Source organism: Nilaparvata lugens, unplaced genomic scaffold, assembly GCF_014356525.2.
Source record: "Nilaparvata lugens isolate BPH unplaced genomic scaffold, ASM1435652v1 scaffold2391, whole genome shotgun sequence".
Classification (NCBI taxonomy): domain Eukaryota; kingdom Metazoa; phylum Arthropoda; class Insecta; order Hemiptera; family Delphacidae; genus Nilaparvata; species Nilaparvata lugens.
Window position 1 is genome coordinate 26,663 of NW_024090299.1, and position 15,748 is coordinate 42,410.

Below are 15,748 nucleotides of genomic sequence, written 5' to 3' on the forward strand. Positions count from 1 at the left end.
CAAAAGACAAGATTAAATTCTAAAAAATCGAATAGCACAAATATTAAAATTGCAACGGCAAACAATCCGACGAAAAAATACGAATAAAAGTATAGAAAACCAGCTGATTAGTGCAGTGGCAAAAAACCGCGACTGAGACGTCACTGGTCAGCGCAGACGCACGAAAGACACAGCGCGCAGACAGACAGACATGATGACGACATGATGTCTACGTAGTAGCGGAACGAATAACAAGTGAAACCGTTCCAATAAATGCTTTGTCAGATTTTACAATCTTTCACGTTCATACCGGAAAATTTGTGTTTGAAAATAGTTTTCTTGATTTTAAGCTTTATAAAATAAAAACTCAGGAAGTTAAAGTGCAGTTTCTAGTTAGAAAACATGAAGAACCCGATATATAGGTAACCTATAAACTTGAGTGTTGATAGGAAATGACATTGGGTAATATGGCAAGGCAGAACATCCAAAAGGATCTCTCTGCCGATAAAAGACATAAGAATAAATAAATAAAGAATACCTAAAAATGAAAAATTAATTTAAATTTCTCAATTTCATAAGAGTATGATTGCTTCTTCATTTCCATTAATACTTGATCTTTCCCTATGTCTATAGAAGGTTCTTCAATAAGTTTTTCTATGTTTCAACGTTTTTGTGATCTTCATTTCCAGTTTTTGCTATGATTTACTTCTACTATATCTACTGGTTATTATACTTACCTTCTAGTTCACAGATCTTACCTCTGTAGTAATTTGTTGACACTGAATATTGTGAACAGTAGTAGCGATTATATCGGAATTTTTTATGGCTTCTTTGGCAGTTTTACAGTTATTCAAGTTGGTAGAATGCATCCTGGATAGAGTGTAGCTTTTATCATAGCAAATCGGTTGGACAGGGAAATTCTATTGGAAACAAAACTTGCAATATAAATTCAGTGAAAAAGAAAAAAAAAATTAATAAAGAAGCAATATAAATTCTGTGAAGAATAAAATAACCATAAAAAACAAAGTCTCTTCAAGTAATGTGTAGTTGATAAGTGATTAGATAGGGCGAGAACACACGAGCGTTATTTCAGACATTTTCCAGACGAGTTGGCAGGGCAGAAAGCTCTCCGATAGGCTGATTCTCGATCAGCCAGCTTGCCGAATCAGTTGATTCCCAAACGCCAACCAAATCAGCCAATCGGACAGCTTTTAGCCCTGCCGACTAGTCTGAAAATGAATGAAAAAAATGCTCGTGTGGCCTCGCCCTTATTCAAACCACCATAATTATTCAGAGGGTGTCCCACGAAAGGTGTAACAGTCGAAGACCGTAGATTCTACATGAAAATTGCAACAAAGAATGACCAGTAAAATTCTCTTATATCGACCTTAGTTTATGAGATATATCGATTCTTCAATAATTTTTAAAATCGTCAATAAAAATAGAAAACAATCACTCAAAATCTAATTCTGAGGATACGGTTGGAAAGAGGAAGAAATCTATAAATAATAAGAGAGAGTATGGTTGTGTTTGTTTGTGTGTTCGCATCAAAACATGTCAACTTGTGGATTGCATACCGGAAAAACGGGAATGATATAGATCTCCAAAATTTTCACATATATTCTAAAAATATCAATCTCATGCACCTGGAAGCCCAAATTTCAATTTTCCTTCTAGATGTTTCAGAATTAATGTTCAAATCTATGCTACCGTACATGAAGTTCCATAGGCTACATTGTCGCAGCTCAGAAGTATGTTTTTTATGAGGAGGTTATAATGCTGTTACAAGACTAATACTTTTGAACGGCCGTGTAGCATAACGGTAAAACGCTAGCTTATGGAGTGATGGATCCTCGGTTCGATTCCTGATTCTTCCCAATTTTTTTGTTCTTAATTTTTTCCCTCGAAACGTATTATTATCAATTATTTTTTAAAGGAATATTTGTTTTCGTTACAATTGAACTTGGATTTTATCAAATAATTATGTTTAATGTAAACTTTTTCCACCAGTACAAATGAAATGGACATAGTCTTCATGCTGTAGGCCTATCATTGAATTTCATAAGAAAAACATGAATAGATCACAATAAAACAAGTAATAATTTATATTCTTTAGTTATAATGTACTATTAGACAGGAATTCGCAGTGAAACGAGTATTTTAGGTATTTTGTTTGGAATTGGGAAAACAAAAGGCTGCCTTATTCAAATTGAGGAGGATAATCAATACTAAAATTTATTGATGTATTGGAAAAATCGATATGATTCTGTGAGGTTTTCAAGTATTATGTCTTCTTCAGTTTTCTATACTATAATAAAAGAAAGAACTGGCTTATACACATAAGGAATAGGGAATTATGTTAGACGCATCATCACGTCTGAAATATACTCAACTGACTAATTTGAAATTTTGCATATAGATTCTTAATTAACCGAGGATGGTTATATGCCTATTTTTAGTTCTTCAAGATTTCATTATGTCAAGTTTTCAATTTGTCATGCTTACAGTTGTTGTATAGAAGCAGCTGAACATTTCTTTTAAAAGGGACATTAGATGATAGGTATGATTGGGGATCCTATGATTGGGGGATCTAGATTCTTAGACTTTTTGAGCGTTCAAACTGTTTGAAATTTGGCTTTGAACTTTGAACTCGACGAATGTACTTTTTCAATTTTGAGCCCTCATGAAAAGTTCAAAAATGTCAAACAAAGGAACAAATCGAATGAAACTTATTGGAAATTTTTCCTCTTTCTAACCATATCCTTAGAAGTGGATTTTCACTGATAGTTTGATAGTTATTGACGTTTTAAAAATACATAAAAATTTATACAATTTGAAAACTAAGTTCGATATAAGAAAATTTTAATGGAAATTTTTTGTTGCGAATTTCAAGTGGAATCTATGCTCTTCATCTGTTACCCCTTTCGAAGTGTTCAAACTGTTTTAAATTTGGCTTTGAACTCGACGAATATACTTTTTTCAATTTTGAACGCTCATAAGAAGTTAAAAAACGTCAAACAAATGAGGAATATTTTAATTACCTATATCTGCCGATGTACGTGTGGCAGACAGGAGCTAACTCCGCCCTTAATAGTTCTATGAAAAATTTTCCATACTGTTTCATTCTCATTTTCTTCATTATAATGATTTTTTTCCCATAAGTATTATAAATTTTTTTTATGTTAAATTTTTATAAAATTTCTATATCTTAGGTTATCAATTTTCTTTTTTAAATTTGTGTATAGAAATGTGTTTTTTATGAACTTCTAATGACTCGCAAAATGTATCTTTATTGGAATTTTTAACTTTTGGCATAAAATCTTAAACAATTAGTGGCATCCCGACACATATTCACATATAGTGGGGGCCACATTTCCTTAGATCAACAAGTAATCAACCAATTGTATTAATACTTTGTAAATAATTTTACCTTATATGCTTTTTGTAATCATGTCTATAATTTGAATAAACTCCTCTGGTCGTGTTGTACCCTCGACCAGAGACATTGTTATTATTAATAAAAGCAATTAGTCAATTCAATTCTGATGTATTTTAGTCTGTCAATAGAGATTTTTTGATATTCAATATTTGACCAACAAAAGCCATACGAATCTACTTTACTCTTCACTTACCGGATTCGAGGTACAGTTGTAACTGATGGGAATGCCGAATCTGGGTAGCATCATCATGTAAGTGTTGAGGGCCGAGCAGCCAGGCCCCACCCATCCGAACTTCAAGTGGCTCAGTCTGCCAAAATGCTCGCCAATCGTGAGGATGTTCGCAAGTCCCTCTAGCGGTTGGTACATCCCGCAACCACAGTACACCACTGGGATCTCACAGCCCTCACTGAACGTTATTATGTCTCTGCAATGCTTTGTTTCCACGAGCACCAGGTCGTAGCAACGAGATATCATTCTGAAAAAAACAAATAATGAACAAAATTAGCCTATTCCATTATTTCAAAAACTATCATTAATATGGAAAATGATGAAAATACTTATTAAGAAAATTATTTATTATTAAACGAAAATCCAATTTTTTTTTCAATTTTTTTCAGATTTAAATTCATTTATTGCCAAAAAGAAAACAAACCATTAAATGCTATTTATTAATCAACACGACCAGAGGAGTTTATTCAAAATATAGACATGATTACAAAAAGAATATATAAGCTACAATTATTTACAAAGTATTAATACAATTGGTCGATTATTTGCTGATCTAAGAAAATAAGGACCCCACTATATAAGAATATGTGTCGGGATGCCACTAATTTTGCTATTGTTTAAGATTTTATGCCAAAAGTAAAAAATTCCAATAAAGATACATCTTGCGAGTCATTAGAAGTTCATGAAAACCACATTTATATACACAAATTTAAAAAAGAAAATTGATAACCTATGATGTAGAAATTCTAGATAAATTTAACATCGAAAACATTTCATGGGAAAAATCATTAAAATGAAGAAAATAAGAATGAAACAGTATGGAAATCTTTTCATAAAACTAATTGTTCTCCATGGTGAACAATTTTCGGGGTGGGAAATCACCCCGAAGACTTCTGCTCAACGATCTATATACCGTATACTAACTCTTAGTATCATAGATGGTTGCTTCTGCTACAGCAAATATATTGACAACAGCTGCAGAAGTCTTCGGGGTGATTTACATCATTTAATTTGGATTTTTGTTTAATAATAATTATTAATTCATTGGTATTTGAATAAATGCAATTTCTCAGTAATTTCCATCTGTAGACTGGCTGGCCGCTATGGCTTCGTATGAAATGAGCGCTACTATCCAGAGATTGTGTCAGTTTGGTGTAAGGGTAAGCATTCCTGACTGGCAATTAGGAGGATTAAATAGCAATGCTCTTCGAATTTCCATCTAGCTTTTACCCTGTTGTCGATATTTGCAGTAGCAGAAGTGTTCGGGGTGATTTACAGCATTTAATTTGGAGTTTCGTTTAATAATGATTATTAATCATTATCTTTGATCCTGCAGATTGGTGTTAAATACACACGATGTGTTGGTTACAACACGAATCTTCAATCCTGTGTACAAGTCTAATAAATGTGGATTTTATTGGTTTCAACACAAAACTGCAGTCCTGTGTACAATCTAATAAAATGTGAATGTGACAAAAATAAATACTGTGTTTTTCCAATTATGGACAAATTCCACATTAAAAATTCTTGTTAAACAAAAATCCAAATCAAATTCTGTAATTCACCCCGAAGACTTCTGCTACTGCAAATATTGATAACAGGGTAAACAGCTAGATGGGAGCTTCGATGAGCGCTACTATTCAAAAATTATTTGTCAGCCCAGGAATCGAACTCAGTACCTCCTGATTGCCGGTCAGGAATGCTTACCCTTGCACCAAACTGACAATATCTAGATAGCATTTAGAGCATTTAATTTGGATTTTCGTTTAATAATGATTATTAATCATTATCTTTGATCCTGCAGATTGGTGTTAAATACACACGATGTGTTGGTTACAACACGAATCTTCAATCCTGTGTACAAGTCTAATAAATGTGGATTTTATTGGTTTCAACACAAAACTGCAGTCCTGTGTACAATCTAATAAAATGTGAATGTGACAAAAATAAATACTGTGTTTTTCCAATTATGGACAAATTCCACATTAAAAATTCTTGTTAAACAAAAATCCAAATCAAATTCTGTAATTCACCCCGAAGACTTCTGCTACTGCAAATATTGATAACAGGGTAAACAGCTAGATGGGAGCTTCGATGAGCGCTACTATTCAAAAATTATTTGTCAGCCCAGGAATCGAACTCAGTACCTCCTGATTGCCGGTCAGGAATGCTTACCCTTGCACCAAACTGACAATATCTAGATAGCATTTAGAGCATTTAATTTGGAGTTTCGTTTAATAATGATTATTAATCATTATCTTTGATCCTGCAGATTGGTGTTAAATACACACGATGTGTTGGTTACAACACGAATCTTCAATCCTGTGTACAAGTCTAATAAATGTGGATTTTATTGGTTTCAACACAAAACTGCAGTCCTGTGTACAATCTAATAAAATGTGAATGTGACAAAAATAAATACTGTGTTTTTCCAATTATGGACAAATTCCACATTAAAAATTCTTGTTAAACAAAAATCCAAATCAAATTCTGTAATTCACCCCGAAGACTTCTGCTACTGCAAATATTGATAACAGGGTAAACAGCTAGATGGGAGCTTCGATGAGCGCTACTATTCAAAAATTATTTGTCAGCCCAGGAATCGAACTCAGTACCTCCTGATTGCCGGTCAGGAATGCTTACCCTTGCACCAAACTGACAATATCTAGATAGCATTTAGAGCATTTAATTTGGATTTTCGTTTAATAACAATTAGGAGGCAATTAGGAGGTACTGGGATCGATTCCCGGGCTGACAAATAATTTTTGAATAGTAGCGCTCATCGAATTTCCATCTAGCTGTTTACCCTGTTGTCAATATTTGCAGTAGCAGAAGTCTTCGGGGTGAATTACAGCATTTAAGTAATTCATTTATTGTATAAAACACTATAATCATAATACAATTATGACATTGGAGGAAAAACTAGGCTGAGCCTGTACTATTTCTCTCCAAAAATTTTGATAAAATGTTAATGTTGTCCAAAAGATAAGGTTATGTAATCACACACTGCTTCGTCACTTGATTTTCGGTCCAAGAATGATGATTTAAAATTTTGAATTTTGAAGGTTGATTTTATGCCTACTGTAAATAAATTACAGACAGAATGTATCAACATAAATTAAAAACTTTAGAAATATTGCACTTATTTAAAAAATGTGAATACAAAATCAAAAACCTACTCACTATATTTGTTATTCACAAATAAATAATTTTGATTTGGATTTTCATTTAATAATAATTATTGATTCATCAGCATTTGAATAATTGCAATATCTCAGTAATTACCTCAGAATTTTTGTTAAATAAGAATTGATATTGTGGAATTTGTCCATAATTGAAAAACAAAGTTTTATTTTTGTCTCATCCACATTTTATTACATTGTACACAGTCATGACTGCAGCAAAAGTCTTCAGGGTGAATTACAGAATTTAATTAAATTTTTGTTTAATAATAATTATCAATTATTAATTCACATACTTGCCAAAATCCTTTTTAGACGTCAAGTTATGCCAGTCAAACGTGATAGGCATTATTTCTCCACCCAAACTCTGTGTCACGGACCACAGAGCAACTTGGGGCACACAGTTTTTAGCATCATTCTCACTGATTATTGTCACCTTTTTGCCATTCAAGACTTTGGGAAGTTTGCAAAGTTCCAGACTCTTCAAGACTTTCACATTATCCATAACCTTTATCAATTGGTCAGCTTCCATGATCATCGCATTGAATAAGTTTTTTCTGGAATTTGAACAAAAAGTTGTTATTTATTAGGAATTCAATAAGTTATATCATCGAGATATAAGATAGCATATCCTTTAGTATAGGGCATTTATGTTCCAGAATTCACTGTTAACTCAAGCCGACAGTCATAGTAGTTCTTTTACGTGAGCTATGTGACGCTGGTAGTCTCTCATACTGTGCCGTTCTTAACACTCTCATCCGGCCAAAACAGTATACTGTAGTCGACAATATAATCAGGTGGAGGTAAAAAATCTGCATGGAATTTGGAACATAAACTATCTATAACATGGGATATCTTCTTATGGTATCTTTTCTCTACTCTTTCATTTGAATGTACACTAATAAATTACAAGGCGATACATTTTTAAAGGTTGAAAGTTGCTTTTCGTGGATTAGCGTGGGTCTACTTTGCGGCGGGCCTTAGATTAGGTACAGTATTTAAAGTTTGTTTTTGTGGTGTGGCGAAAATAGTTTGCAAGTCATGCAAAAACATTTTGCCGGCTCACAACGCTTAAAGTTTTTGACTTTGTCTCAAACTTGAAAACTGCGATCTCAAGAGCCGGCAGCAAACACACATTTTCCACCCTTAGGGCCGTTTGCACAGTAACAGTTTAAACTAAATTTCATTTTAAACTAGATTAAATCCGTATCAAGTCTCGTTTGTTTTAATGTACGGTATTTAATTTTGAGTTTAAGCCACCAGTTGATTAAATTCAGTTATGCTTTGACTGTGCAAACGGTCCTTATAGGTGCAAAATATATCATGGTAGCCTACTGTATTTATAGGTACGCGTCTCTCAAACTCCTAGGGCTAATGAATAGGACTACCTATATAAGTTACTATCCTTGCGCGACACAAAGATCACTTGCAGCGTTTTTCAATCTAGTTTTCAAGCTCATTCCCAAAAATATAGAGAAAAACATCTATTTATATGGTAATGTTTTTATTATAGTTTAGTCCTATTATGAAAAACAAGCAAGTGTGGACAAATTATGGCGGGCTTACAAGCCGTGTGAAAAAGATCTTATATGACATCAACTTCTATTTTCTAATTTTTATTAAACAAAAATCCAAATTAAATGCTGTAATTCACCCCGAAGACTTCTGCTAGTGCAAATATTGACAACAGGGTTAACAGCTAGATGGAGATTCGATGAGCGCTACTAATCAAAAATTATTTGTCAGCCCGGGAATTTCTATTTTCTACTCAAGTTAGGTACTAGTAGGTGGCCACCTATATAAATTTGAAAAAATGAACATAGGCCTTCATAGTTACGGTAACATTGTCAATATATTCTTAAATTGCGATTGTTTGGGTATTCAATTGCTATAGCCTACTTCTAAATTGAATTAGTTCTGGAAAGAAAATACAAATATTGAAGACCTATGTTTTTCCGAGCTTATTTACGGCTCCAAAACCTGGACGTTTAAGAAACCAGTACTACAGAAAATAGCAACAGCTCAAATGGTGATGGAGAGGAGCATAATAAACATAGGAATGCTGGATAGGAGTTAGAAATACATCCAAGGCAATAAGAAAATCAGACGATGTACTGAAGACAATAAATTAAAGCTGTGCAAAGGCTAAAAATAAACTTTCTACTCGTGATATTTCCCCAAGTTTTTCGATTTGTATATCATCAAGCTATAAAAATGAAAAAGTTTTCTCAGGTAAACATTTTTTTCGATCATTACTTTTCGAGATATGAGCGCCTGAAGTTTGAATTTTTGGAACAGAACATTTCAAATTCGTTAAGAACTCTAAATCCATGAGATTTAGAGGATGGATTGATTCTTCATAGTATTGTTGATCTAGTAAAACAAAAATTTCTGAAAAAATCAATTTTTGAAAAAGTTATTCAATTTACCAAAAATGACTCACCTAAAGGATATTTTTAGTAAATTGAATAACTATCTTAAAAAATTGATATTTTCAGAAAATTTTTGTTTTACTAGATCAACAATACCATGAAGAATCTATCCTCTGAATCTTATAGATTTATCTCTTACCGAGTTTGAAATGTTCTGTCCCAAAAATTTAATCTTTAGGCGCTCATATCTCAAAAAGTAACTTAATGATCAGAAAAAAAATTCCTGAGAAAACTTTTCAATTTTGATAGCTTGATGATATACAAATCGAAAAACTTTGAAAAATATCACGAGTAGAAAGTTTATTTTCAGCCTTTGCACAGCCTTAAGACTCTGAAGTCGAAGTGGCAGGTCATGTCGCTAGATTGGAGGATGGCATATGACTCTAACTTTATGGAAGCCCAAATGGAGAAAAAGGAGAATTGGAAGGCAACAATTCAGATAGGAAGAGGACATTGTGAGAGTGACTGGGAATAGATGGGCGGTGTTTGCAAAAGATAGAGGAGAGAATAATTATATTTCTTATAGTGGAGGAACCTGGGAGAGGCCTGTGTCCAATAGAAGACCCGGTTTCCATACACAAAAGAAAACGAACAATTTTGCATTTGAAAATTTAATTTTCAACTTTAATTAATTCTAAAAAAAATTGTACATTTGAATTCAGTATTGCCGTAATAGGTATTGTTAAGTATTACCTTAGCAGATATACGTATTTAATTTTTCATATTCTTTTACTTATTGTATAGTGTTGGGAACCAATAGTCTTTATTTATTATTATTACTTCTAAATTGATTATAAATATTTAGGTACGGAGTGATTAAATAATAATACTAAGCCCAAATTAATTTATTCTGTTGAAATTTAACTTCGTGGTTATAAACATGCCAGCAAATTTACCTGTATTTCATTGCTTTTCTTATTCAAATGTTTTTAATTCCAAAAACTTTTAGGTTAATAATACTGTTTATTTGAGTCACACGTGAAAGTTGCAATAAAAACATGTAAAATACCAACACATGGTAGTCTATAAGTGTCTGGTGAGAGAATTAGACAAAATGTTATAAAGTGAAGAAAACATAACCTATTTTCTGGACTATTTAATGAATCAAAATTCGGGGGAGAAACAGTTTTGGGCTGTGCCTGTTCATCCTCCCCAAATTATTTTACATAATAATTTTGTATCATTGAATCAATAATTTAATAATAATAATAATAATACCCATGACATTGAAAATACTGACGATAAACAAAAGAGTGGAGTTTTCATTTGACTTGTCTTTTCCGCCTCATATATTCTCAATTATTGATTAAATACTGATTTTGAGCTCATAGAGCATTTAAATGTATCAAATTTGATATGTACTCAATTTCAGGTATCTTAGAGGGATTTTGACTTATAAATTCGAATGATGACAATCGGATTAACATCCAATAGAAATAAAACACTAAAGTAAAAAGTCGGTTCATGAGAGAGCATTATTTCACTCTTTATGTCTCTTATTAATGTCTCCACTATATGTGGTTTATCAAACAATCAATAATATTATAATACTACTGCATAACTGAAAATTGAATTCAGACATCACTAGAATAATTACAATTTAACAAAAATACTTGAATAACACAGTAATATATAACAATTATAGTTAAACAATACTTTAAAGCATATTACCACATTTACAGGCTCATTTACATTACATTATGATACTAATTTGGATAAATCATAGTAGATTTTAAGAAATTTTAATCATAGTAATAATACTAATTTGGATTGGTACAGGTACTTTTGGACAGGTACTACATTACTTTGAACTTACATGCATGCTTTATTAGTATAACAATGGTACCTACGGTAGTTGAGTCAGAACGAATTACTTGATTTACAATAAGACTAAACTACACTTGGGTGGAAATCCAATTTTTTCAAGCCAAACAAAATGTGATTAATCTACTTGGGGGCATGCAATAACAGTTATTACACATATTCTATATGAATTAAAGGATGAATAGGCTGATACCTACTTAAAAAGATGAAAGGATGAAACAAAACACACATATATCGTCAAAATCTACAGTTTTTGTGTTTTTTTTTTTACTGATATATGTGTGTTTCTATTTTATTATGGAACGGTTTTACAACATCGACAGTGACTCAGTCGAATTTTTGAATTACAGGAAATCCTACTTGTGAAATCATCTACTCAAGTATCAACACTACAAATCAAGAAGCGAATTTCAATTGATTTTACTACATAAAGGAATACTCTATTTTCCTCTCACTCAAATTTGATAGAAATACCATTACAAATAACAGTACCAACTTGGATACATGATGAAGCCACAATATCAAAATAATATAAAGTACAGTGGACGAATGTTTTGAACTTTGTTTAGAACCAACTGTTCCTCAAAGCTAGTTTACTTTATAGTAAAATCGGGTCTAAAGCACGAAATAGACGTGCAATATTATTGTACAATATACGAGGGTGAATCAAATGAAAACCTTAAGGAAAATCGACATGAAAACTCGGTATGATTTTGAATTGTCATTGTTGCCTAATGAAATACCAAAGTGTAAATCTTCACTGGATTTTTTGATCAAAAAGTCAAGAACTGATAAACTTATCAATGCAACCGGAACATCCACGTCAGTTAAATCTAATTCTAACATCGATAAGCCAAAAAATATTTTTAATTCTAGCCTGATAGTTGCTAACACTTCAAACGCAAACTCTGAAAATTCAAACGTGAATAGAAAATGTAACAACTCATGTAACGTTTGTTCATCAAATGATCACAACATCTATTCTTGTCCAAAATTATTCAAAATGACAGTCAAAGAATGATATGATGCTGTTAAGAGATTGAAACTTTGCTTTGCTTGTCTTGGCAACCATAATAGAAAATTATGCCATTTCAATAGATATTGCAAAACTTGTAGTTCAACTGGTCATCACACCTTACTCCATTTTGAGATCTGAACTTCAACCTTGTCTTCTCAGTCTAATTTCGAAAACTCCGCTTCTAATGTATATGATACCAGCCTTTCTGCATCTGACTCCTCAAATTGCTTGTTGGGTACTGCTCAAGTTATTGTGTTTGATGCATTCAATCGCGCACATACAGCTCGGGCGGTGATTGACTCTGGATCGCAAGTCACCGTCATCACTATCGAACTCATGAACAAGTTTCATTTAAAACCAAGACCTTCTAGCAGAAGGCTAGTCAGAATTGGGTCTCGAACGTCAATTACCTATGGAAACGTTGACCTGAGTATTTCATCTATATTTCAACCGCACTTCAAATTGAGTACCACCGCTACAGTGTCATCAAATCCAACGTGTAATCAACCTAGTGTAAGTTTCAATTCAGCAGACTTTAGACAGTTCGCAAATTTAAAATTAGGAGATGAGAGATTTTATAAATCTTCCAAGATTGATTTAATCTTTAATGGCTCTTGTGTGTTCTTTGAATCTTATATTGAAATTTCTAGCTGTGTTCAGAGAACACACAAGAGCCATTACCCATCCGTCATCCCATATCCCATCCATTATTGATAACAAGATCGTGTTAATAACAAGGACTTTTCTGTTAGAAACATAAGTTATTAACTTTTGTTAAGAGACATTTTTGACGATTCAGTCAAGTTAATAACTTTTTGTTAATAACTCGTGTTATTAACTCCAGTGTAAACGCAGCTTAAGTGTCAAACTTCAACCTATTAATTCAAGCTAGAATTAAACTGTTAATTAACCAAAGTGTTAGATTGCAGTTAAATTACAAGAAAAAAATTAACATTGTCCTCACTATAGCTGCTACTGTTACTGCTACTCAAGCTATTGTTTGCCATGAACCCCTCCATAGTCTGGAGCCTTAACCCAGCCGTATACTGCTATAAGCAAGGCTACTTCTAGGGACGGAATCACACAGTCATCACGGGGACAGTAGTACGGTAACGTCTACTAGACCACAGAATCGGAAACTCAAATGTACATGGCATTATTTATTGTTCTATTGATGTAAATGAGTTATTGTTATTTCTTTGTACAGCGTGTAATTGTATTATTTTATTATCTTTATTTTTATAATTTGCAATATTGTTGATGTGATATATCTACTCTACTATTCATAATTTCTGATTATATGTAATGTATAAATTGGAAGAATAAATGAATTTATTACTAGTAGTTCTGTGAACAGTAGACCTCGCGCAGTATTCTCATCCACAAGTACCTGATTGAAACTATAGACCTTATGGAAATACAGCAATACAGGCTTCTCCACACATCTGTGTAATCACTTGTCAGCTGGCTGATTTACGATGAATAATTCTATAGTCAGATTTTTACTCTAATATTGGCGTATGGAGGAGGCTCCTTTTTCCTTTTATATTATCCTTGAAATGCAAAATTTCCAAAAACCTTGTATATACGTCGACGCGCAATTAAAAAAGAAACATACCTGTAAAATTTCATGAAAATCTATTACCGCGTTTCGCCGTAAATGCGCAACATATGAACATTTAAACATTAAGAGAAATGCCAAACCGTCGACTTGAATCTCAGACCTCACTTCGCTCGGTCAAGTACAGTATTATTATTCATTCCCAATTATGTGTTCAAGCGACAGCTAGTTGAGCCACTATTGTCCCTATGAATTCTCCTCACAGGGAGAATAGTGGCATCAACTAGCTCTACTCACTCTGCATACAGGGACAGTAGTAACGTCGACTAGACCTGGCTGCCATTAGTGGCGGCCATAGTTCTCGCTATTGGCAGGAGTTCAGACACTGCTGATCTCCCCGCGCCCACTAATACCTGCCAGATAGATAGATAGCTGGAGTGCCAAATTTGGCTCCGACATTTCTCAGGTCAAGTTCCATCTATTGTGCCAAATCTGAGATACTTTTTGTCTCTGTGTGTCTCACGATGGTTAGTCCATGATTTTCATCAATTTTTTGTGAAAAATAAAAATAACTCACACTTTGTGACCTTATGCTCTTCAATGCGAGAAACACGAACCTGGAATCATATTTGCAAAATTTCTTACCGTTCAGGAGATATGACCATTTGATAATTTTTATGTTTACAGCTTCATAACTCATAGCTGGGGGTGCCAAAGTTGGCTCTAACATTTTTCACAGGTCAAGCTTTTTAAAGTCCATGATTTTTCTCATTTTTTTTGTGAAAAATGAAAATCGTTCAAACTTTGTGATCATAAGGTCTTTCATGCGAGAAATACGAATCTGAAATAATATTTGCGAAATTTCTTACCGTTCAGAAGATATGACCAAATTTCAGCCAAATCTGAGATACTTTTTGTCTCAGTGTGGTTCACAATGGTTAGTCTATGGTTTTCATCAATTTTTTGTGAAAAATAAAAAACACTAAAACTCTGTGAACTTATGCTCTTTGATGCGAGAAACACGAATCTGGAATCATATTTGCAAAATTTCTTACCGTTCAGGAGATATGACCATCTGATAATTTTTATGTTTGCAGCTTCATAACTCACTCTGTATAGTAGGTGGTGGAGCCAAATTTGGCTCCGACATTTCCCAGGTCAAGCTTAATCGATGGTGCAAATTTCAGCCAAATCTGAGATACTTTTTGTTTCAGTATGTTTCACGATGGTTGGTCCATGCTACCACCTACCAATCAATTTTTGTGAAGAATGAAAATCGCTCAACTTCCTGATCTTATGATCTTTTATGCGAGAGACACGGAACTGGAATCATATTTGCAAAATTCCTCACCGTTCAGGAGATATGACCAAATTTCAGCCAAACCTGAGATAGGCCTACTTCTTGTCTCAGTGTGGTTCACGATGGTTAGTTCATGCTTCTAATCAATTTTTTGTGAGTAATGAAAATCGCTGAAACTTTGTGATCTTTATGGTCTTTGATGCGAGAAACACGGATCTGGAATCATATTTGCAAAATTTCTCACTGTTCAGGAGAGATATGAACAAATTTCAGCTTGTTCACGATGCTATCAATTCATTTTTTGTGAAGAATTAAAATCACTCAAACTTTGTGATCTTATGGTGTTGAAATTTGGTCATATCTCCTGAATGGTAAGGAATTTTGCAAATATGATTCAAGACTCGTGTTTAGTTTTTGTAAAACCAATGGTTTCTGAGTTATTTGAGAAACAAATTCTTAAATTGACGCCATTTTGTTTTATGAATTTCAAAAATTATCATAATTTTTCTCTAGTTCTGTCTAGTCGTTATAAATGATCGTTCAAAGTTCCAATTTTGTATGTTTAAAGTGAAAAAACCAAAATGGCCGCTGTGTGAGTAACTGAAGACTTCCGGACAATTTAAATATGATATTTAGATAAGATTTTTACCCAGGAACAATGCCCTAGAGTATTGGTAGGAGTTCGTAAACACTCTGTATATGCACTTTAAAATTATTCTCGTTTTACATACTATAGTAGGCACTGAAATTTGTTTTCGACATTTATCATGCCAAGCACCATGTA

At 33.2% G+C, this 15,748-nt stretch overlaps 1 protein-coding gene across 2 annotated transcripts; it reads right to left on the reverse strand.

Annotated features, from left to right (window-relative positions):
• Positions 1-438: 438 nt before the first annotated feature.
• On the reverse strand, positions 439-14,885 carry LOC120355519 (ornithine carbamoyltransferase, mitochondrial-like). Of its 2 annotated transcripts, none has more exons than XM_039443979.1 (4): positions 14,720-14,885; positions 7,126-7,386; positions 3,612-3,894; positions 439-899 (listed from the first exon to the last, which is right to left on the reverse strand). In XM_039443979.1, the coding sequence occupies exons 1-4, from the start codon at positions 14,737-14,739 to the stop codon at positions 720-722; spliced, it is 744 nt and encodes a 247-aa protein (XP_039299913.1). In that variant the 5' UTR covers positions 14,740-14,885; the 3' UTR covers positions 439-719. The 2 variants fall into 2 exon arrangements, with proteins under 2 accessions (XP_039299913.1, XP_039299914.1); XM_039443980.1 differs by lacking the exon at positions 14,720-14,885 and adding an exon at positions 10,158-11,123.
• Between the last annotated feature and the right edge of the window lie 863 nt (positions 14,886-15,748).

What these genes read in the sequence shown, in the direction of transcription:
- LOC120355519 (XM_039443979.1), bottom strand. Translation starts at nt 14,739, where the DNA reads ATGGTCATATCTCCTGAACG. An exon ending in ATGGTCATATCTCCTGAACG is followed by an intron (nt 7,387 to 14,719) that starts GTAAGAAATTTT and finishes TTCAAATTCCAG; the next exon opens with AAAAAACTTATTCAATGCGA. An exon ending in ACAACTGTACCTCGAATCCG is followed by an intron (nt 900 to 3,611) that starts GTAAGTGAAGAG and finishes TGTTTCCAATAG; the next exon opens with AATTTCCCTGTCCAACCGAT.